The 24,126-nt window shown below is 46.4% G+C and overlaps 1 protein-coding gene across 2 annotated transcripts in view; it reads left to right on the top strand.

Annotated features, from left to right (window-relative positions):
• Positions 1 to 24,126, top strand: part of IGSF3 (immunoglobulin superfamily member 3) — a 93,347-nt gene extending 69,221 nt beyond the window's left edge. For both annotated transcript variants that reach the window (XM_050747997.1, XM_050747988.1), the window contains 4 exons: positions 9,307 to 9,717; positions 13,380 to 13,787; positions 18,510 to 18,998; positions 21,001 to 24,126. In XM_050747997.1, the coding sequence (XP_050603954.1) occupies positions 9,307 to 9,717; positions 13,380 to 13,787; positions 18,510 to 18,998; positions 21,001 to 21,251 (1,559 nt within the window). In that variant the 3' untranslated portion in view covers positions 21,252 to 24,126. The remainder of the gene's footprint in view (positions 1 to 9,306; positions 9,718 to 13,379; positions 13,788 to 18,509; positions 18,999 to 21,000) is intronic.

Here is a 24,126-nt window from a genome sequence, read left to right as displayed (position 1 = left end):
TAACCCCATAACAGAGTTCTGTTCTGTACCAGATTTTGGAACAAGTGAGTGGTATAAATGATGAGACTGTTCCCTTGGCCAGTGAGAGCCTAAACTTGGGGACGCTTGGGGAAGAGGCTGTTTTGCTTAAGTGGATTTTCAGGTTAATGGAAGGTTAAGCAGAGACGCCATTTTATGTGAACCCTTGTTGTGGAAAATGTCGAGGTACCCACTTGCCTGCATTATTGAGTGGTACATTAGGATTGTAATTGCACCTTTTTTTTGGTCCCCTCTGGCTCTTAAGGTCAGTTTTCTGAGCAGTAGTGCCCGTCACATGGTTCTGCAGCTGTAGAAGGTAGAGGAGATGCTGACCCCAAGACCTTGTCTGACATTGCCTTTTTGAATACATCCCGCGTATTTGCCTGTTTCTGGTACTACTTGGTATCTAAGACTGGAGTGCCTAAGGGAAGAATCCAGAATTAATTCATTGAAGGTTCTAATTATTTAATTTATGGTGTTACTAAAGGCACACAGGAAAAAATATGTATAAAGTACCTTTTGGATGCCAGGTTTGTGCCTAGTGCTTTACTCATGTTTTTTTTTTAAATTTATCCCACAACCTAATAACACAGGTGTTTGTATCTCTATTTTGCTAATGAGGAAACCAAGACTTAAAGTGGTTGGGAATCTTGATGGAGGCAAGCCAGCTGGTTAAGTGGCAAAACAGATTTGAACTGAGATTGGAGCCCAGGTCTCTCTGACTTCTGTAGAGCAAACGTTTTCCTTTATACCATAATTGCCTCCTGGGTAGATAAAGTAGCTGGAGGGTTGGGAGTCCCTGGATCTGCTCTGAGGACATCTTTCGGGTGTCTTGAGTTGGTTTCTGTTGTGTTTTCACTGTAAAGTGAGAATGAACAGTGGTTGGCAGAGGGGACTTAGGAGTATCACTGTACTTGGGCTGTTATGAGGCCTTTACTTAAAAAAGGTGCACAGTAATATACTTTTATGGCCCTTTGGAGGCTAGGAAGAGCAAAGGTGGGTGCTTGAGGCCGTGCAGGACTCCCAGAGGGCGGCTGAGGCACCAGGAGAGTGCATCCCCTTAAGTGTTACTGTCTCTCCTCTGTTAAATATTTATGTGTTTAGTACTTAATATTTTCCAGAGAGCTTCATATGAGTTTTTACTCTTTTTCCTATAAACTTTGGTGCTGGTGCATTCATTTTGGGGAAATAGAAGTGGAAAAATACATGAGAGCTGACTGTGTGCTGGGGACTATTAGACACTTGGTGTATATTATCTCACTTTAATCTTCACTGCAACCCTGGGAGGAACATATTGCTTTCCCATTTTACAAATGAAGTAACAGAGGCTCTGAGAGGTTCTCACTTGCTCAAATTAAACACCTAGTGAGTAGGGGGGGAAGTTGGGATTTGAATCCAGGTGTGCCTTGTTAAAAAGTAATTGAGATAGGGAGACTTTGACCTTTTTAAAGGCTGTGTAATCAGAGATTACTCTTTCTGCATTCAGTTAATGGTGTCCTTCACAGAAGAATTTTCTCCTTGTAGATTGATGATGTGGCGGAGTTATGGCACTAGTGTTACTGGTAGTAACAACAGTAGCAGCTAATATTCACTGAGCATTTCTTGTAAACCAGTGTGAATGCTTTACACATAATCACTTAGTTCCTCCTTCCTTAATCCATGCAGTGCTGTGAGGGGGACCGTTTTACCCAGCTTCACAGATGAGGACACTGACACAGAAGTTACATAAATTGCCCAGTGTGCCATAGTAAGTGGCAGAGCCAGGATTCAAGTCCAGACAGGCAGTCTGGCTCCAGAGTCCAAGTTCCTAATTTTATTATTGTATGTTCTAGACAAGTGTTTTTCTTCTCAAGAATCCTCTTTGGTACCGTATACTTGTATTTAATGTTTCCTCTCTCTGGTTAACCACCCCTGATTTCCTAATCCCCTTTAGCAAATCCTTAAATTTGTTTTTTTGGAAGTTGGGGTCATAAGACACTCGTGGAGGTTCCTCCAGACAGTTTGCTGATGGTGTAAAAGTTTTATCTTGTGCCTCTTTTAACTCCTGATTCTTCCAGCTTCTGCCACAAGGTGGCTCTAAGACTTGGGGATACTAGAGCTCAGAACCAGCGCTGTCCTCTCTTCCTTTGCTCTCCCTGCATACCTTGCCCCTCAAAACATAGATTCTTAGCCCTGCTCTGGTGTCTTCCATAGAAATGTCCCCTGCTACCCCTGTTTTAAAGAGTATTGTGTTGAATATTCTTATTCCGTCGGAATGAAATAGGAATCCAGGGACTGTTGACTCACGCTGGTCCATTTACCATCAGCCTTCCACTGCTGTGAGATCACTTATCGCAGCAATCTACTTTGTGGTCTGTGCCCCAGACTCGTCCCTGCTGGAGCCACCTGCTAATCCTGCCCCCGTATCAGTATTCATCAGAATCTCTGGTTGGATGGCACAGTTGACTTGTTGTGGATGTGTTATTTGACCATTCCCTGTGCGTGCTTCCTGTTGCAAATGCACATCCCCAACAGAATCTTCAAGGAATGCTGTCACTCTCACGTTGCCGTTGTTCTAGCTTAGTCTGATCCCCATTGATCACGTAGCGTGACCCCTCCAGGGGCGCTTAGGCAAGACTTTCAGCCAGTTCACATATTTGATTGTTAGCTCTTAATCAGTTCTTTTCTCTTTTAATTGTGAAGCATAATTGCCTTGCTTCCTTCTGATTTTCTTTAGCTCAAAACACCCACCAATTACACATCCCTAAATACAGAAGCAGTAAGGGAAATGTCAGCACTCATTTTCCAACTGTTTACGACAATATCTTGGTTTGGCTATTAAATATTGTACATTAAAATTGACAAAGCCATAAACAAGCTTCCAGGAGGACAGCCTCCGGTGGTGGAAAGCCGACTTGTCAGAGGGTGTATTCTGCTGGGATTTTACTGATGGGCAGTCAGGATGAATATTTAATACTCTCTGGGTGTTGCCAAATCGGTTTTCTTCTATTTCTCATTGCTGACCTGGCAGATTGGGATAGCAGAGGGCTTTTCTTTGACTTCCCTGAGTCCAGAGCATGTGAACACTGGCTCTCCTTGTTGCATTCTGGTGGGTGACTGGCTGTCCCATCCCTCAGAGGACTGGCCTCTACCTTCTTTCAGGGGAGTCTGGGGTTCTCCTTCTTCCATCCCAGGTGGCTTCTACCTGTTGTCTGTGCCAAGATAGAATGGGCATGAGTGCAAGAGCCCTAAGAGGAGTGCCCAGCCCCTCCCCGATGCCTCAGGCCTGTTGTCATAGTAACAACGGGGCACTTGTTTTTGGCATCAATGAGCCAGGGTCACTGCCCTGCCTGCAGACAGGTAAGGCAGGGTAGGGCGCATCTGGGTTACCTTCATTAGCTCTTTCCACCTGCAGACTCTTGCCACTTTCCCCTTGCCCCTCCCTCCCTGTCTCTCTGCATGCATGTTTGAGCACCTACTAAGTGCCAGGTTGCCATGCTGGTGAGGCTGCAGAGATGGGTGTGTCATGTTCCTGTCTTGCGGGCTCTGTGGGAGGCAGCAGGCCTACGGACAGAGGAGAGCAGAAAAGCATTACAGGTGTGGAGGCAGAGCCAGCACAGGGCAGGGGTAGGGGCCGGAGGTGTGAGGAGGGAGTCGGGTAGGAGTGAGGGCAGTAGGTTGGGAAGGAGGAGTGCAGCATTTCGGGCTCAGAGAAGAGTGTGAATACAGACAGTCACAGAGGGTGGGAGCACATGCTTATTTTGAGATGACTAAAGCATGGGGTCTAGGAGGGGTTCACCCCTAGGCAAGCTGGCAGGGATCAAGAAGTCCATTTTGTACACGGGAGCATGGGGTGAGGGTGGGCATATGTAATAGCTAAAAGCAAGGACAGACCAGACGGCCTGGGTTTGAATTCCAGCTCTACCACTGAGCCAGCTGTGTGACTGTGGGCAAGCGTCTTTATAAAATTGGGAATAATATTTATTTCATAGGATTGGTGAGGACCAAATAGTTAATATTTATAAAGTGCTAGAATAGTGCTGAGCACATAGGACCAGATGAAAGTTTGCTAAATAAATAAGAATATCCTAAACTCAGAAATAGGACTTTAGCTCGTACTCAGATCATATACTCCATTTTTGTAATAATTTATATTCCCTTTACCCAGAAATGAAATTAATATACAATATAACATTCCTAATCGTATCATCTTTAAAATGTGCTATACTCTCCTAGTTGTGGGATAAAGAAAGTTTCTTTAAAAAAGTAGTTCATAGTAAAATAATGTGTTTCAATGTGTAAATGCTCAGGACAGCTATGCTAGGGGGCACAGTTACAGTCAATGCTGCCTCTAAATGCACACTGACAGTCACTGTATCAGACTTGGCACCCTGAGCAGGACTGCCATCCCGACAGGGTTTCTGAAGTCCTGAGTAAGTCTTGCTACAATTCTGAACAAAACAAAGGAAAATCTTCTCTTGACTGACCTGGCACATATTAAAACTATGCAAAATAAAAGTATTGTGATGATAGTAAAATGAAAGTAGGTTCTAGACTCAGAGGCATAAGTTTTGCCCATATGAATGTCATTCGAAAGTCACACAGGACACGAGGCAGAGTTTTGTTGCATGGAGTTGTCCCAGATAGGATTTTACATCTTCAATGGCTTTATTCCATTGAATATATACCCCTCCCCAAATCAATATGGCAACCAGAGACCTGCTTGCGATTAGCTGCTTTATTGAGAACTGCTGTCACGGGCTGTGGGGTGGGCAGCCGTGGGCAGTAGCATGCCCTGCTTGCCATTTAGGAAAATCCCCTGACTGTGGTTAGGCTGAGAGGGAGGGATGCAGGCCAATTATAAGAGTATGAGAAAGAGATCACTGGGGCCCAAATAGGGAATGGTCATGTGGAGAGAGCAGAGAGCCAAGGGGTGTTAAGGACAGAGGGACTCAGGGGTAGTAACAGTTTGACTGGCAGGCAGCTATGCCACTGGCTTCCCAGGCAGCTCACCCTGCATTCTCTCCTTGTCTCTCGTCTGACTTGCTTCCCTCCACTTGAAACATCTCTCCTGCCACAGCCACTGGCCACCTCTATCTCTGGCATTACTGTCTTCTTTCATAAAGAGCAGTGTCTTCCTCCACACCACTGCACAGAAACCACTCTCTTCAGACTTACCGGCAACCACCTCAGCAGCACGGCTGTGGCTTCTCAAACTTGAGTGTGCATCAGAATGGACTGGCGGGCTCATAAGACTGCAGGTTGCTGAGCCTCACCTGCAGTTTTTCTGACTTAGCAGGGGCTGGCAGATTCCCAGGTGATGCTGATCTGCAGATCCATGGCGTGCACCCTGAGGGCCACAGGTGGTCAGGATGAAGTACAAGCTCCAGGCCCCTTGCAGTGTGGCCGAAGCTTACCTTTCTAACCTCATCCACTGCACCTGAGCACGTGCTCCTCCCCGAATAGACTGCACAGGGTAATTGTCCTCTTTCCTCACTTGTGCTCTCTCTCTGACGTGCCCTTTCACTCTCCTTCTCTGCTTGTTTCACAGGGCCTAGCTCAGAGGCCACATACCTTTCGAAATGTTCTCTCTTCTATCAAAATCAGAATTGCTTCTCCTTTGAAAAAAGTAACCACATTTATTCAACCATTCATTGATTAGTTTAACAATGATTGGGTCAGAGTCCCTGCCCTGAATATGCTTAGAATTTTGTAAGAGAAGACTGTTTAAAAATTACCTTCGTTGTAAGGCAGCAGTAACAGAGCTATAGTGGAGGGTAAGGGAATCCTTTATTGAAGACATAAATGAGTTTTGAGTGAGAAGAGCACGCACAGAGTGGAATCCGAAGGGAGGGTAGGCTGGCTGAGAAAGCTGCTGCTGGTCTCCGCTACGGAGTTCTTCCCTCTTCCTGATGTCTCACCTTGAAACCACCCTATCCTGGCTTGTAACAAACACAACAGCCTCTCCTACGATGCAAAACACAGATCTTTCAAGTTTTAATCAGAAGCCTGGGAAGGAAACTCTCCAGTTGCAGAAAGAAAGGGCCATTCCCTTAAGCAGGGCCCGGCCCCTGGGGGCTGCTGTGAACGCGGCTGCTGGCGTGAGCTGGAGCGGCTCTCTCTGTCTCTTGCTGGATTCTTTCTTCCTCCTGCCAATTCGCTGTTGGGGGTTAACCAAGCCTTAGTCTTTTCTTTCACGTCTGTATTTATGGCCTCTCAAAGTCCATTCACTCACACGGCCAAGTCCAGGGTTTCTCAGGTTTGAAGCTATGTGTGAATCACCTGGGGATCTTGTTAAAGTGCACATTCTGATTTACTGGGTCTGGGGTGGGGCCTGAGAGTCTGCATTTCTAACAAGCTCCCAGTGCTGCTGATCCAAGAACAGCACTTTGAACAGGAAGATTGCCACTTATGCTTGACAACTCCCAATCTAAGTGTTGAACTTTGAACTTGGGACAAGGCACAGAAAACAAAAAGGAATGAGAATAGCTAAAATTCACTGGGTGTTTGTTGTATACCAGGTTCTGTGCTAAACTCCTTTTATAGACAATTGCTTTTAGTCTGCACAAAACTCCTAATGGAGATAGAGACATATTGTTCTTATTTTGAAGATGAAAACACCTGTGGTCTCTGAGTGGGCAGGGCTCTCCTAGCCCTGCGGAGGAAGGTGGTGCACTCAAGCTGTACACCGCCCAGGGCAGGGCTGTGGCAGGACATGGGAGGGCTCCTTAATTGTATATGGAGATTCCAGTCTCCCCCGTGCCTCAGGAAAGGTCCTACCTGCCCTGGAGATGTGGGAGGAAATCCAGAGCATAGAACAGGAGCTGACCCCTTGCCCACCTGTCAGACATGCACCAAATTTTAAAAATGCCTCTCTTTCAAGCTTCTCAACACTTCACAATATTTTGACATGGGAAGAAAAAAAAAATGGAAATGCTTTGAAACATTTCTCTTCCTTGGATTCTTGTTCTCAGACCATGTGACTGAATAGAAGTTTCGTCATAGGATTCCAGTTTAACATATGCAGTTACTATAGCAATTGAGGTTTCCTTAGTAACAGTTGCAAAAATAATCTGGCCCCAATTAATAATACATTTTAAAGCTCTTTCTACTCCATTGCTGAACAACCCAGTTTTTTTGGCGAAGAACCAGATAATTCAGGTGGTGTCATTTGCACTGATATAGATATCATTTGCATGCGGTGAATTGGGTTGGAAAGGAATGAAAAGGGAGCCGGTTGTTTCAAGTATTATATGAATCCAATCTGAAAAGTCGACTGGCAAGCGAATGGGAATCTAGTTTCCAGAGCTTGGGAGCTTAATGGTAAACCCTGTCCTGGATTCCTAATGTACCCTAGAGGACTTCCTGTGTTTGAAGAAGGAGAAGGCAGAAGATTGGACTTGCTAACAAAAAAGATGAACCCGGGAGGGTGGGGCTGTGGCACACAGGATTTCTCTCTAAATGGTTCCTGGTGTGTTCTTGATGGTGTGAGAAGGTCTGTGGGTTTGTGAATTCAACAGGTCTTCCTGGAGAGAATGTCTGATTCACCGCTGGGAGATGCTCCTCAGTGCTGCTCAGTCATGGCATTGGGAATTGGACTCTGCCACACCTTGGCTTGCTAAATCCTTCCATCCATTCAGAACATTTGTCTGTGTGTTATAGGGAGACCAAGTGGCAGTCTGTGGCTTTCACAAGTTTTGATTTCGTGATGCATGGGACTCAACCCTTGGTGCTGCCAAGCCAAGCTTAAGCAAGCTGGCAGGCCAGGGTCATGACCAGTGGGCTGGGTCCTGGGTCTAGATGCAGTTCCCTGGGTTGAGCTGGACTAAAGAAACAGAGTCTGACCAGCAAAGTGCTGGAGCCTGGCCAGGCATCCCTCCCCTGCCCCTGCCCTCCACACAAGTTCAGCTGGAGGAGGCCCAGGTTGCTGTACCTGGGTGGAATCTGCACCCTGCCCCTGCTTTCTTTCTCAGCTGGGAAGTGGTTTGGTCCCTGTGGCCGAAAAACAGTGTGAAGAGAGTGGTGGAGGTGGAACAATGCTTGTACTATTAGTTCCCTAAGAGGAACTTAGAATTTTTTTTTTTTTTTTTCATTTTTAGTAGCGGGAGAGGGTGGGTGGGTGGGGGAACGCAGAGCCGAATGGGGTGGGTAAGATCTCAAATCACCTTCCTAAGATGGATTTCATTACACCTTGGCTTCTTGCCACTAGCTGCTGGGGAGGCGCTCTACAGGCTGCCCTCTTGTCTGTTTTTGGAGTGAGACAGTGAGGAGGAGGGAGGACTACAGTTGGCTTTGCCTTGTCCCATGGTTTGCTGTCTTCTTGGCCTTCTCTCTCACTCCTGCAGAGGAAGCCCCCTCCCCCCCAGCATCCTCTATTTACCTGTTGCTGTGTTTCTCCAATGCGCTCTCATTCGCTCACCCACTCATTCACCTATTTCAGCAAGCACTGATTGAACGCTTTCCTGGACCAGGCGCTGTGCTAGGCTCTGGGGCTGCATCGATGAGAATGTCCACTAGGCAGTCCACCCCATGAGGGCTGGGACTCCGGCTTACTCTTCAGGGCATCCCCAGCACTTAGCATCCTGTGGGAAACCGAGTGGGCCTCTGTAAATACTGGCTGATTGAGTGGAAAGAGCCTGATCCCTGCCCTGGGGGAGCTCACCATCTAGGATATGGGAGAGAGAGATGAGGACACACAGCCCAGAGATATATAGAGGGTGCTGAGGAAGGGTATCGAGCCCAGGGGGACGGGAGCGAGGGATAAGTGGAGAGAAGGGTCAGGGTGGGAGGTGGCAGAAGGAGACAGGCAGAGAGGACAGCAAGGCAAAGGCCAGCGCTCAGGGGAAACTGCACCAGGTGCGTGCGCCCGTGGAGGGTGCTTGAGGGTGAGTCGTGAGAGATGAGTCAGGACACTTGGGTGAAGGCCAGATCCTGAAGGGACTTTGTGCTGTGAAAAGGAATTGTTTCTCTCTAGCCCTTAGGTAGTTCGGAGCCATTAAACTTTTCAAGCAGAGACCTGATATAGCTAGATTTGTATTTCAGCGGGATCACCCCAGGAGGCCCTGTGATGGTGGGCTGTGCAGGCAGCGGAGAGGGGAGAGATGGTGAAGGCCTAAACCAGGGGTATGGCAAGGAGGAGATGGGGAAGGATGTTTAGGGGTGGCCTAGGCTCCGTGCTGCCTTCCGCACACTGAAGCCAGTCGGTGTTAAATCCCCCAGGAACTGTGCTGGAGGAAACCCGGCCTGGAGGTGGATGGGCCATGTTTCTGGGAGTGTGTGGCGATTCCTCTGTTCCTCTTTCCTTTGCAGTGACAAAGCTGCAGGTGAGCAAATCGAAGAGGACCCTCACCCTGGTGGAAAACAGGCCCATTCAGTTGAACTGCTCAGTCAAGTCTCAGACCAGCCAGAACTCCCACTTTGCGGTGCTCTGGTACGTCCACAAGCCCTCGGATGCGGACGGCAAGCTCATCCTGAAGACCACCCACAACTCCGCCTTCGAATACGGCACTTACGCCGAGGAGGAGGGCCTGAGAGCCAGGCTCCAGTTTGAGAGGCATGTGTCGGGGGGTCTGTTCAGCCTCACGGTCCAGAGAGCCGAGGTCAGCGACAGCGGCAGCTACTACTGCCACGTGGAGGAGTGGCTGCTGAGCCCCAACTACGCCTGGTACAAGCTGGCAGAGGAGGTTTCTGGGCGCACAGAAGTCACTGTGAAACAGCCAGGTAAGGCCGCATGGCACGGCTGTCCTGGGCCAGTGGGTTTAGTGCAGAGACTGCCTGGGGGTGGGTGGGGCTCTATGGGGCTGGTGTGGAGAGACTGTCTGCAAGGTGCATGCTGGGTGTGGGTGCAGGTACACAGACCATCGCCCTAGCACACTGCAACCCCATCCATTTTACCTGCAGTGGGTTCTGATGCTGATGGCAGACTCATGGAAACATCCTTGACTCTGCTTCTGTGAACACCATCTTCACCAAGGAGCAGGGCGGCTGTGGTTGGCAAAATGTGGCAAGGCAGGGTTCATGGCAGCTCCTGAATCTCCTTCTGGGTTTGCAGTTTGCACCCTGAATCTTGGGCTGGCACCAGCTTCACACCCAGAGTTCCTACCTAGAAGGCATTTTCTGGTTTTATGCATCTGTATCCCCCTTCTTCGTTAGCTCCCAGCCCAGCCCAGACAAGCCCTTCCTATCTCCAAACTGAATCATTCCTCCTCTGGCCCTTTGACCCCGTGGTGTAGCCCTTATTCCTCTGCCTCACAGGTGGCACTAAGCCTCTGCCAGAATGCTTCCAGAGAGGGAGAGTTACTCCCTCCGCAAGCCTCAGTTCCACTCTCGGGCAGCTCTGATTGTTAAAAAGTTCACCGTCCTGTAATTTCCCATTTTAGATCTGCCTCTGGAACAACCGAAGAGAGGTCTGGGTCATTTCCTTTCAAATACATGAAGTGTAGGCCCCTCTCCATCTCCCCTTCTCTGTTAAAGATCTCTAGTTCTTTCAACTTCTTCTCACATAGTGGAGCCTTAAGGGCCTCTCCATCCCTCATTCTCACATCCCTACAATTTGTTGTTGTCGCTGCCTATCCTTCCTGATGGGCCATGGGAGGTGCTGTGTTACCACTCAGCGTCTCATCTCCATGCCTTTGCTTGTGCTGCCCTCATTGTCTGGAATGTGTTTCTCCTGCTGCTTCTCCCTTGTCTTCACCTCATCCCTAAGACTTCATCCAGGACCACCTCCAAGAAGCCTACCCTGATTTCTCCTATACCAATAGGGGTCCCTTCTAAAATACAGAGTCTAATAATGGTTTGCATTTCTTCTATACTACACTGTAAGCATGTTGAGGACAGGGCTCTATCTTATATCTTCAGCCACTGGCATGGTACTTTTAGTAAATATTGGTTGAATAAGGAATAAATGGTTGCTTTCCTTGAACACCTTAAGGCCTTTGTACTTACTGTTCTCTTAGCCTGGAACATGTTGGCCATAGATATTCATTTGTCTTGCTCTTCTGTGAAGGGGGATTCCTAGCTCATTTTAACTTAAATGTAGCCCCCTTGTCACTCTAGATTTCCTTTCCCTGGCCCTTTCACAACACATATCACCACCTGACATTCTGTTAATTTACTTATTCATATATAAGTAATTATGAAGTATTTACTTATAATTGATTTATCGGTTACTATGTTTTATTATTTTTTTACTGGAATGTATATATATACACATTTGTGTTCTATCTCTTCTACTAGAATTGAAGCCTCCTGAGTAAGCCTAGGGACTTGGTTTTCTTCACTATTACTTGTCTCCTAAGGAGGTCTGTTCAGTAAGCCAGTGGAACTCGATACCAGACTCCAGATGTGGCCTGTCCCCTGCTGAATGCAGTGGGTCTGTTCCCCTCCTTTGCCTGAGGATATGATATTTCCAGAGATTCTCACTGACCTCACAGTGGCATTTTCTGCTAACCTCTGCTGGTGCGTTAAACAGGAAGCTCTGGTCTGAAGTGATTCCCGTTGGCATTTTCGGTGACCTATGTCCTGACTTCAGGCCAGTCCCTGGGGCTTTTGAAAATGGAAGGTTGTCATTAGGCCCACCAGTGTTCTTTTGGTTCCTATTTTTGATCTGTTTTCAGTTCTGATTATTTTCTCTACTGAAAGAACATGAGCACCCCCACCACTCTGCATTTCCGCTCTAGTCATCATCATTTTTTCCTTTCCTCATTTGTACTGGAACCAAGAGATTCTTGGAGGATCCTAAATTTATTGAGGAGAGTTCCCTCTCTGAGACTACAGTCAAGCTAAGTGGGATAGTGCGGAAGGACTAGAAGGATCCCCCTCAACACATTTAGTGAAGTCTCTGTTTCAGTGAACTTTAACACTGTAAACATGGAACTCAGAGGACACCGAGTAAAATAGCTTTCACCGTTTCAGTTGACAGTTTTGATTTGTGTCGTTTTCTTTCTTTTTTCTCTGCTTCTAGTTTTTTTCTTTTCCCTGCTGAGAAAGCCTACACTTACAGAGCTTTTGGAAAATACATACACACACACACACACACACACACACACACACACACAACTGCCCCAAACAAAACAAAACTCAACAAAAAAATAACCTTTCAACCCTGAGACAACCAGAGTCAATATCTTCTTTTATTTTTTGGATGGTGAGGGAGAAAGGGAGACTGGTTATTTAAAATATATTTTGTTGTTTTATATTTTCTGACTTTTTAATTCCAGAAGTAATCATGAATGTTGTAAAACATCCAGGCAGTATTGAAGTGTGGAGAAAGTAAGGAATGAAAGTGCCCATCCTCCCCTCCTCTGATGTCACTCAGAAGTCTCATTCCTGAGGTGCTACTGTGCATTCATAGTGTCACAGCTTCTAGATATCTCTGGTCCTGATAGACTTATTTGGGCCCCTGTGAAATTACAAGCATGCCATCGGGGCATGCTGTCATTCAAGACATTTTTCTACTGGAGGAGACTCTGCTTGGCTGAGTTTTCAAAGCACCCAGTTCCACCAGTAACAATCTTTTCTTTTTCTTTTTTTTTCATTTTTTTGAGACAGAGTCTCACTCTATTGCCCAGGTTGGAGTGCAGTGGCACGATCTTAGCTCACTGCAACCTTCACCTCCAGAATAGCTGGGATTACAGGCATATACCACCACACCCGGCTAATTTTTGTATTTTTAGTAGAGATGGGGTTTCACCGTGTTGGCCAGGCTGGTCTCAAACTCCTGGCCTCAAGTGATCCACCCACCTCGGCCTCCCAAAATGCTGGGATTACAGGCGTGAGCCACCTTGCCCGGCAGTCTTTTCTTTACTGATGTCATACTAGTTCCATTCCCAACCTAAGAGGGAACCTGTGTGGGTTTTTGTAAGGAAATTGAGGACTATAATTCTTAGGGCTAACACATGAACAGATTAAACTGGGTTTCCCCTGAAGTTCTTTTGTGGTTGGCAGCCCATCATTTTCTAGCCATCATATGGTCAGTTTTAAAAGTTTACTCTTGCTTTTCAGAGGTTTCTCACCATCCCCTTCCCTGGCCCTTCCCAGCCACCTGCCTCGGCCAGCCATATGCTTTGTGGTCCGTTGTCATTTGGATGTGCAGTCTCTACAGCTTGCACTAATCCTCCTGTGAGCATCAGAACTGATGAGGGCTATGACTTTGGGACAGCTGTTATTGTAGCATTGAACTCCTTGAAACCCAGGCATTCTAACACATGATCAAGGAACTCAGAATGTTCAGGGAGCCACATCTGAGAAACGTTTCTCCTGATGGAGTGTGTGCTGCCGTCCTTCTGTATTTGGAAGGCACCCATTCACGTACCCTGGGAAAGGGTGCATACGAATTGCTTGTTGTTCTCTTGTCACTGATGTCTCTTTCCTTACTGTTCCAGACAGCCGCCTGAGGCTCAGCCAAGCCCAGGGGAACCTGTCGGTTCTGGAGACCCGGCAGGTGCAGCTGGAGTGTGTGGTTCTCAACCGTACCAGCATAACCTCCCAGCTCGTGGTGGAATGGTTCGTATGGAAGCCCAACCACCCTGAGCGGGAGACTGTGGCCCGCTTGAGCCGTGACGCCACCTTCCACTACGGAGAGCAGGCAGCCAAGAACAATCTGAAGGGGCGGCTGCATTTGGAGAGTCCTTCCCCCGGCGTGTACCGGCTCTTTATCCAGAACGTGGCTGTGCAGGACAGCGGCACTTACAGCTGCCACGTGGAGGAGTGGCTGCCCAGCCCCAGTGGCATGTGGTATAAGCGGGCAGAGGACACCGCTGGGCAGACAGCTCTGACAGTCATGCGACCAGGTGAGAGTCCATGTCCCCAAGCTTCCACTCCCTCTGGTGTTTCCCATTTAAGTAAACTATTTTATGCACTGGATAAAATTAGTTTATTAATAAATTATTTGCAGTTAAATATATGAGTGTCTACATGTGTATGCATTTATATTCAAAATTGCCTGAATTTGTTTTCTTGTGAATGGAAAATTGCACATCTGGCTTTGGCATAAGGTGATTTGATTTATTAATTAGAATAAAATCTGGCCATTCGTTTTTCCAGGTCATAGAATATTTCCTTTTTCCAGACTTGAACAAATGGTGGATATGACAAAAATCTTGAAACAATAACCATGTTGTTAAGAAAATTTGGCTTGTGGATTTTCAGTGGAAAATAATCGATTTACATGCTTTAAATAGAAAATAATGAATTGTGTGCAGCCTTCACTCTTTGACTTCCAATAATTTTTTTTTTTTTAAATGGAGTCTCACTCTCTCGCCCAGGCTGGAGTGCAGAGTGCAGTGACGCTATCTCGGCTCACTGCAACCTCCGCCTCCCAGATTCAAGTGATTCTCCTGCCTCAGCCTCCCGAGTAGCTGGGACTACAGGCACATGCCTCCACACCCAGCTAATTTTTGTATTTTTAGTAGAGACGGGGTTTCACCATGTTGGCCAAGCTGGTCTTGATCTCCTGACCTCGTGACTGTCCTCCCACCGCCCCGGCCTCAGCTTTTGAAAGTGCTGGGATTACAGGTGTGAGCTACCGCGCCTGGTCCCAATAATTTTATTAGTACTAATAACTATTCTGTGTGGCCTTTTGTTTTTCTTGCCTTTATTGCTGTTTCTAAATATCTAAATGCATATAATTACTAGATATAATTGTTGTTGCACATTTAAACACATAATTAAAGCTACGGTGTGTAGGATTCCCATGTCCTTTGCAACATCACAGCATCATCCATTCATATTAGAATGAAAAGTCGATGGTTCCTGTAAGGACCTGGAGCAGAAGTGAATTTGTGACCCCATCAGTATCTTGTTTGTTTTCTGAGCATCCTGACATTCACATTTGTGGCCTGGGGCACTACTGGAAGTTTTCATCACGTCTTTATGTCTGAGTAGAGCAGCTCATTTTGTTGGTGGAACATTGGATCTCCAGGGTGGTGTCCCTTACGTCATGGAACATGCTTCAGGGAAGCGCTGCAGCCTTGGTTACAGGAAATGGGCAGTATCTCACTCGCCTGTGTCTTGCCTAAGCTGCAGGGGAAATCACCTCCACTTTGAGTTAGCTCCTATTTTTCCATGAGCTTTTATTTATTTATATATATGTTTTGCTTTTTACCTTGCCTAGAAATGGCTGCATGTCTTTTCCCAAAGGTGAAATTGAGAGAATGGCAGCTGAGTGCCCCTGCCTCAACTCCCACCCATGCTGCAAGTCACCACTGAGGCCCCCAGATGGAGTGGGAGGAGACAGATGTTTACATCTGTCTACATCCCAGCCATAGTTAGGAGACTTATGTTCAGTCTTCACAATAACCCTGAGTGGTAAGGTTTACTCATGAGGAACCAAAGCTCGGAGCGAATCACCACCCAGCTAGCAGGTGAAGGCGGAGTGACCACCCAGGCTTCCCTCCTGCCACACTGTGTGCTTCCAACATGGACCTGAACCGTTAGCCTTGTGTCTGCCTCCTGTTCAACCCTGTAGCAAGCCTGGATCAGCCTCTGCCTTCCCGTCCATTTGTCCATCTGTCCCTGATTGCATAGGTTGATTGTACTAATTACAAAACAATGGAAAACAGAAAAGTATAATTTTGAAAAGAAAAGTTAGCCATAATCTCACGGCCTACAAATATCTACTATTAATAATTTGGTGTATATTTTTTGATCTTTGCCTCATGTCTTCATATTTCCTCTGTCTGTAAGCAAAGTCAGGATCTTACTGTTTTATGTGATCTTTTTTCCCACTCAACTTTCTTTTTGAGCATTTTTCCATGTCTGTGAAAGCATTTCATAGCCACCATTTTTACTGGTTTCGTAACGTTCATTGTGCAGATGTACTTCAAAGATTTTTTTTTTGGAGGGATATGTTAAACACATGGAAGACTTGAAATAATGTAGCTCTAAAAGTATTGTTAGGAAAATAATCACCTTCGGCTGCTGAGGGTTGACATTCACTATAATCTGAAATACATGGAAGGAAGGGCTCCCACCCTCACTAAGATTGCAGATGAGTCGATTAGTAGTTGTGTTTGGCACACACAACTGGGGAAGGGAGAAAACCACAATCATCACACACAGGCCAGGAATCGGCGGTCACAGTGAGAGCCAGGGGAGCTGTTAGCATCACACAGACAGCAGTGGCAGAAGTCGGCATCTTTCTGTGGCTCATACTTGGAAAAGAAGAGAGTATTAAAGTCCAAACAGGGAATAGGGTTGGCATATTCTAGACGGGGGCAGATGCAGGGAACCAAACTGGTAGAGAAACATGTTAAGGGAAGAGAGATTGTGGGAAGGTGGAAATTAATTTCTTTCAAAAAACTTGTATTGAGTCATTTATGCAGGCAAGGCATTTGAAGGGGCCAAGGAAAATGTTAACTGGTTAAAAGAGAAGAAAGCAAAAGGAGAGTGAAGAGGGAGGAGGCGTTTCGAGCTAAATGCCTGATGGTCTCTAGCCATCTTGCCCCTGGCCATGATAAGTTCCATTGCACATTGCCCAGGGCCACGTCCCTTGATACCTTAGCCAGTCACCAGGAGCCTGAGGATACTATGTTTAGACTCTGGAGGAGAAAAGCACGGGGTGGGGGGTGTGGGGTCTCCCCTTGGTCTGTAGTAGGGCTCTCCAATGGCCTGGGAGTTAGAACTGAGGAGTTGAGTGAGTTTGAGTTACCTGTGAACTGATTGAATAGTCCCCACCCGGCCATTTTCTGTTCTCAAGCATGTTCTTGTCCCTGAGAGAGCTGGGCCTGCCACCTGTAGCTGGTTACTGAGCCCTCCTGTGCCAGCAGTGCACACTGAGATTCCAGGTGGGTGCAGGAGGCGGGTGCAGAGGGGCTTGGCAGAGCCCCCACAAGAGTAATGGAAAGCCCAGCTTTGTGTTCACCTGTGAGCGACACTAAGCCTATTGGTTGAAAGCCCAGGACCATACTTGGAAAGTGCTCCTATTTGGTCTTCATCCAAGTAGGATCTGATTTGGTATCTCTACTTTGGTTTACATTACATTGGCACCTTTCACGAACATTTCATAAACAGAGCCAAAGGGAGGCCTTTTAGGAGTTAGGGAGTGAATTATTTGTTTAGAACATACCACAGTGAGCCAGAAAAAAAAAAAAAGCAAAACAGATTCGAGTCTTTTGGCATCTGTGAGATGTGACTCACCTGCTTGGGGTCCCTCTCTGTGTACTCTGTGTCTCCCGCCTAAGTGGGGAGGACACTTTGCGTACATCCTTCTGAGACATCTGTGCTCACAGGGAAGGGCCCTTTCAACCTTATCGTCTGTTATTTGGCTTTAATCCTTGGAGAGAGATTGATCTCCTTGGGTTCACTGTGTTTTAGGCAATAAGCTACATGCACGCAATTTAAATTTAAGTTACTGCATGGGTGTTTTAACTTCCCAGGGCTACCATAACAAATTAGTATAAACTTGATTGTTTAAAACAAAAGAAATGTATTCTCTTGCAGTTCTGCAGGCCAGAAGTCCAAAATCAGGATGTCATCATAGCTGTGCTCCCCGTGAAGACTCTAGGGAAGAATGCTTCCTGGCTTTTGCCAGTTCCTTATGGCCACAGGCATTCCCTGGTTCACTCCTATTTGGGCCTCCATCATTATATGGCCACTTTCTCTCTGTGTCCCCTCCTGTGCTCATAAGAACAGTAGTTATCTTCGTCTGCTCAGCTACCATAACAAAATACTATAGACCGAGTGGCTTAAACAACAGAAATGCATTTTCTCACAGTCCTAGAGGCTGGAAGTCTGAGGTCAGGGCACCAGCATGGCTAAGTTCTGGTAAGAGCTCTTCTGACCTGCAGACGACGCCTTCTTGCTGTGTCCTCGAAGAGTCTTTCCTCGGTGCCTGCACCTGGAGAGAGACCTTCTCTCTTCTTATAAGCCACCAATCTTACTGGATTGGGGTCTCAGTCAGCCTTATGATCTCATTTAACTTAAATTAGCTCCTAAAAGTCCTACCTCCAAATGTAGTCACATCGTGGGTTAGGAAGTCAGCATATTAATTTGGAGGAGGACCAGTTCAGTTCATAGCACCAGCCACTGGATTTAGGGCCCACCCTGATCCAGTAAGACCTCCTCTGAGCTAATTACATCTGCAAAGATGCTATTTCCAAATAATCACATTCTGAGGTTCCAGGTGGACATGCATTTTGGAGGGACACTCTTCAGCCACTACAAGGGGTTACAGTGAAAGTAAACATCCCTTCCTCCCAGGATTCCCGCAAGGAACCACGTTACCAGCTTCTTATGAATTCTTCCTCAGATATTTTGTGCAGATATAAACAGATATGTCAAAATAAAATATGTTTTCTGCATACAGTGACATGGACAGTAACATTGTTCTGTACTCTAACAATTTTTTTGGATCAACTTCCACCTGCAGCACTGCCTATACCTTTTCAATAGGTGCATAGTATCCCATAGTATGGATGTTACTATCATGTGTTTAATGATGGACATTTAGTTTATTTTGAGCAAATAAATTTAAACAACCCCTTCTCTCTTCTTTGTCCCTTGTCCTTCCCCAGATGCTTCCCTGCAAGTGGACACGGTGGTCCCCAATGCCACGGTCTCTGAGAAGGCAGCTTTCCAGCTGGACTGTAGCATCGTGTCCCGCTCCAGCCAGGACTCCCGCTTCGCTGTGGCCTGGTATTCCCTGAGGACTAAAGCTGGGGGGAAAAGGAGCAGCCCTGGCCTGGAAGAACAGGAAGAGGAAAGGGGAGAGGAGGAGGAGGAGGAGGAGGAGGATGACGACGATGACCCAACAGAGCGGATGGCCCTGCTGAGTGTGGGCCCAGATGCTGTCTTTGGCCCAGAGGGCAGTCCCTGGGAGGGCAGGCTTCGCTTCCAGAGGCTCTCCCCGGTGCTCTACCGGCTCACAGTGCTGCAGGCAAGCCCTCGAGATACGGGCAACTACTCCTGCCGCGTGGAGGAGTGGCTGCCCAGCCCTCAGAAGGAATGGTACCGGTTGACAGAAGAGGAGTCGGCCCCCATCGGCATCCATGTTCTAGATACAAGTGAGTTTCTCAAGTACAGAAGAAGGATGTCACTGTTGGTTCCAGTTGTGTCTGGAAGATAAATGTGAGCTTGATTATGGGTTAATAAACAGGTTTTTTTTTTTTTTTTTTGTTTTTTTTTTTTGAGATGGAGTCTCACTCTGTTGCCCAGGCTGGAGTGCAGTGGCACAATCTCTGTTCACCGCAAGCTTTCACACCATTCTCCTGCCTCAGCCTCCTGAGCAGCTGGGACTACAGGTGCCTGCCACCACACCCAGCTAATTTTATTAACAGTTTTCTTAACTGTCATGGGCATTTGTTAGTAGGATTTGAGATATGGTAGGATTGGATATACTAATTCATATAATTGACCCTTGATTACCCATGCAAAAACAGGGATAGAAATTAAAGTGATAATATACCATATAATCTTTATAATAAACATCTACCAGATTCAATTTTAGTAAGACTTCATTATACTAGTATATTGTTAGGTGTTACTTTGTTATTTTTTAGAATATTGGAACTAGTTTTTAGAGAATTAGCAAGTGTTTCAGACTCACAAGGGAAAGGGGAAAAAATGAAGGCTGACTACCTCACGGTGATTATTTCTTTTTGTCCAGTTTCTGGGTCATTGTTATTTTGGAGGGTGCCTTGGAGGTTGAGGTGGATCTTGTATGGTTGGGAGGACCAGCCTAGAAGGGCTGTGATGTTAGAGGAGAGCTGAGGGGGGATTTGCAGCCACCCAGAATGCAGTTTCCGTGATCCTGAGGGACTTCCATTATGAACAGAGACTGGGGGAAGTAATGCTGGCCTGAATTATTTGTTGTAACAATGCACTCTTGGTTGGCTTGCCATCAAAACGTGGACTACATTAGACTAAAAATGGTGTTATAGTAAAGTTAGCCTAGAATGCAGAAAGAAAAAACATTGCTGGGATTTTCAACTTCTTTTTAGTCAAAACACTTTGCCACATAATCTTGATTGGAGTTTTTTAAGTTTGGGTCACTATTTTTTTGGCTTGATCACCCCGTGTTCACATTGTGTTAGATAGAACCATATGAAATTGCAGTTTTGCAGGTCAACAATGGTTGACTATTAGCAGTTTCATACACTTTGGAAATTGAATAAGAGGCAGATTAAATGTTCTTAATAATACTGATGAGCAGCAGCTATTCAGTGGACGGGAAAGCAGGCTGCATCATACATAGACCACCCTGTGGTCCACTGAATAACCCACTGCCTCAAAGCGAAAACAAAGCAGTCTAGGCAACATTGTACCTGTCCATTGTGGATGTCCGTAATAATTAAGCTTCATCGAGCACAGAGGTCACCCAGCGGCCTTATTTTACAGAGAAAACAGGCACTCCCAGAGGCGAGGCTCCTGCCAAGGTTTAATGACTTATAGAGCAGCTCTCAACCTGTCTTGGGGCACCTGGTTTATTCTCTTCCATATCCAGCTGTAACTAATACTGTGTTCTTTGTGGCCACGGACACACTGTGGACGTTTGTAAGTGGTCCATAATGACATTTAATTGATAACATTAATCAGGTAAGTGTCATTTCTGGTAAAACTGCTCTCAGAAGCTGGCAGGAAGGGATTGTGTCATAATCCCAGAGAAGGAAGTTTGTAGCAGAACTAAGTGCAAAGGGGCATGTAAAATCCAACCATGCAGGAGGCTCCGACTAAACCAGAGTGGCTTCTTCACCATCCTAGATGCAGTTGAGTTCACAATCAATAAATTATGTTTCATTATGTGGCTTTCCAAGCAGCAATAATGGCTCTCAGTGGAAAATAGAAGCATTGCTTTGTTGGAACGTACAGCCGTAAATTAGGAGAGGTGTCATGAGAAAAAGAATATAAGGGTCGTCTTCCACCATTAGTGATAGCAGGGGAAAGACAAGGTGGTTTGGAAGTGTCACCGAGGAGCTTCCATTGGGTCAGGCGAGGTCTTCAAAAGGAAATGTGAGCAGTCCAGGTTCTCAGCCCTCATTGTCTTGTCTCTCTCACAATCCTTTTCAGGTCCCACCCTCCAGTCCATCATCTGCTCCAATGATGCACTCTTCTACTTCGTCTTCTTCTACCCTTTCCCCATCTTTGGCATTCTTATCATCACCATCCTGCTGGTGCGTTTCAAGAGCCGGAACTCCAGCAAGAACTCCGATGGGAAGAACGGGGTGCCTCTGCTGTGGATCAAAGAGCCACACCTCAACTACTCCCCGACTTGCCTGGAGCCCCCTGTTCTCAGTATCCACCCAGGGGCCATAGACTAAGCGGGTGATGCCCCAGCGGATGTCGGCCACGGAGGAGCTGAGGCTCTCCCTTGCTCTGTGATCGGACAGTTGACAGCACCCAAACTCTGGGGTGCGTGTGTGGAAAGTTGTCAGACTTGAAAAGTGTTCCAAGTTCCTAGTCAGTCACAGAGACAGACTGCCTCTCGGTGGCAGTCTTGGTTGGTTAGCTATTTGCGCGCAAATGTCGTGATCCTGCCGTCATAGATTTCTTGTTTCTGTTTTTAGTAACGTAGTGAGTAGCTCCAGGTGCCACATCTACTCACAGATTTATCTAGTATTCTCAGATAGATGTTACAGGGCTGCTTCTTCTTTGTAATGTACTCTTTTTAGATCCCTTTGGTTTACCCTTTTTGGATTCCTTAATGTGGATGAATTTCTCTTACGTACAACTGACAGCAAAAGGAAGGACGAACTTTCTAGTGACAAGGAATCTCTTCCAAGACTTTTTGTTTTTGCACATTTGAAAATGCCACCCATGGATCAAAATATACCCAGACATTTTTTACTTTCTTAACAAGACTTAAGAATTGTGTGTAGTGTGGGCAAAATTTGTATGTCGTCTTTTCCCTCAGCTGGAGTTATTGGAACCACTTTGTAGTCAAGACGGAAGCACTGAATTTTGCTTCAAAGAACTGTGTATGTACAAGAGACATCCTGCATAACCCCGTTAGAAGTAGATGGTGCCCGGCCTATCTGTCAGGGAGACAAAAAAGGTTTCATCCCATCCTTGCCAAAAAATAAGAAAACTGTCTTGGAGAATGGGTCAGAAGCCCCAAACGGCACACACTTTCCAAATTAAAGTGGGCAAAGGCTGCTTTGAGCAGCTACTGACCTGCAGATTTGTCAAAGCCAGTGACTAGAGAAGGGAGAAAGGCTGGCTGTTGGCTTGCTCTGAGCTGCCAGGGTGGTCTCTAACTGATAACTGTCAGCAGGTGGGCCTTTGTCTTCAGGTGCTTTGCCAAACTCTTAAAGTGTCCAGTGAACTTGGAAGGGGGCCCCTGAGCTGAGCACAGGGCCGAAGCAGCCACAGCAGACACCTGACGGAGGGCACGGGGCTGGCCGACACTAAGTTTGGTGGGACAGTGAGGGGTGGGAGGGGGCCTTCCAGGGCCTGGTGTTGGAGAGTGCAGAGAAATATCTACCTCCCTGGAGGTGTGAAGACTAGGTTTTTCTTCTTCCTTCCAATTAGGTTTTCCTTAATGATAGTGATGTCTTCTTTATTCATTTTTCTCTCTCTGCCTCTCACTGCCATAAGAATATCAGCCTGGGGGCAGTCCAGACGCAGCCCTTTGTCATCCTTTCTGTTTGCCTAGTCTCAGCAGACTGTGATCACAAGGCCTTGTCTGTGGGATTTTTCCCTTCCCTTTCTTGATCTCTCTTGTGGTTCTAGGTTGTTTGGTTCATTGTTATGGTGGCTTTTTATTTTAACGCCCCTTGAGCCCCGTGATGGCTGGTGTCACCCTGTTCTTTTACCCTGTTGGGCCAGATGCTTGTCCCTCTGGGGGCATCATCAGTTGCAAATATTTCCTTTTGCTCACTTTATGAAGATGTTCTTATACCCTTGCTTTCCCATATTTTTCTGGCCAAGCATGCCATCTCCCTTACTCTGGGAACTTGCATCCTGAGTCCCAAGAGGGGGGTCACAATTTGGAAAAAGTCAGGGATTCTGGAACTAAGTCTAATAAGAGATTCCAGTGAAGCCCTGTTCTGAAAACGAGCAGACTGCAGGGGAGGCCGTGGGATTCCCCAGGCCAATGTCTGTGCTGATCCTTCAAGGGTCTGCAGGTGTGCAGGTGGCCCAGGCTGCTTGGCAGATGCTTTGCTGATTCCCAGCTGAGGGGAGCACGGCAGCGATTGCTCAGTCATTTTCTGACAGACACACAGACCTGCCTTTTCTCCCCCAAATACACCAGTACCCTCCTGTGAGACAGTGTGCAGGCACCACCACCTTAATCCTGCTGTTGCCTGACATGCTGATTCTCATTTATTATGCTGCATCAACACATTTGAGGTACAGGAGCGGCTCAGTCATGAAGAAAGAAGGTCTTTTGCCCCATTTCTTTATTTCAGGGATGTGGGCTTTCAGTGGGAATTTGCTGACTCCTACTTTACAGGCTGAGTCAATGAGGGAAGATGACTGGCGTTTCCTCTGTCTAAATGGGAGGATGCCAGAGGGCTGGCTGGGACTAGGATGTATAACTAAGATTTCAGTTTGAATCTGTTCACAGCGATAGCAAAGTAGGTGCTGCACGCAATTAAATGTGTAAAGCAATTGCAGGAAATTTGAAAGGAAAAGAAACCGAAGCCAGTATTTTAATAATTGCTTTTTCTGTGTATTTTGTATTGGGCTGGGGGATAGCATCAAAGGTTGAACTTTTCGAGCTTTCTATGAAAAACCCCAGGACCTTCTTTCTTTGGCCATTTCTGTGGAAATGCGATGTCAGATGGATGGTAATGGTGCCCTCCAGTGGCTGTGAGACCTCATTGCGCATTGTCTACTGGAGCTTTAGTCTTCTGAGACGGAGGAAAACTGCTGAATACTCTCGATTCATCTATGTCTACAATGTTGCATTTATGAAAAACTACACTGTGCTAGGCGCATTCTAGGACATGAATATGACAACACCCTCTTTCACCGGGTGTTTCTGTAGCAAGTTTTCATATTTTCAAACAATGGTTTCTCTGCGTTAATTATTGAAGAAAAAAAAAAACGATGGGGTAAGAAAACTACCCATGCATGATGTAGAGAGCTGTTGATTTGTTTCTGTTTTTTAAAGGAAAACTATTTGTAAGATGTTGCACTAAAACATTTTATATACACTTCAGAGACCTGTAGTAAATTATGTTGAAAATA

This window comes from Macaca thibetana, chromosome 1 (genome assembly GCF_024542745.1).
Source record: "Macaca thibetana thibetana isolate TM-01 chromosome 1, ASM2454274v1, whole genome shotgun sequence".
NCBI lineage: Eukaryota > Metazoa > Chordata > Mammalia > Primates > Cercopithecidae > Macaca > Macaca thibetana.
The sequence above is the reverse complement of the archived record's forward strand: the minus strand, read 5'-3'. Positions and strand labels throughout refer to the sequence as shown.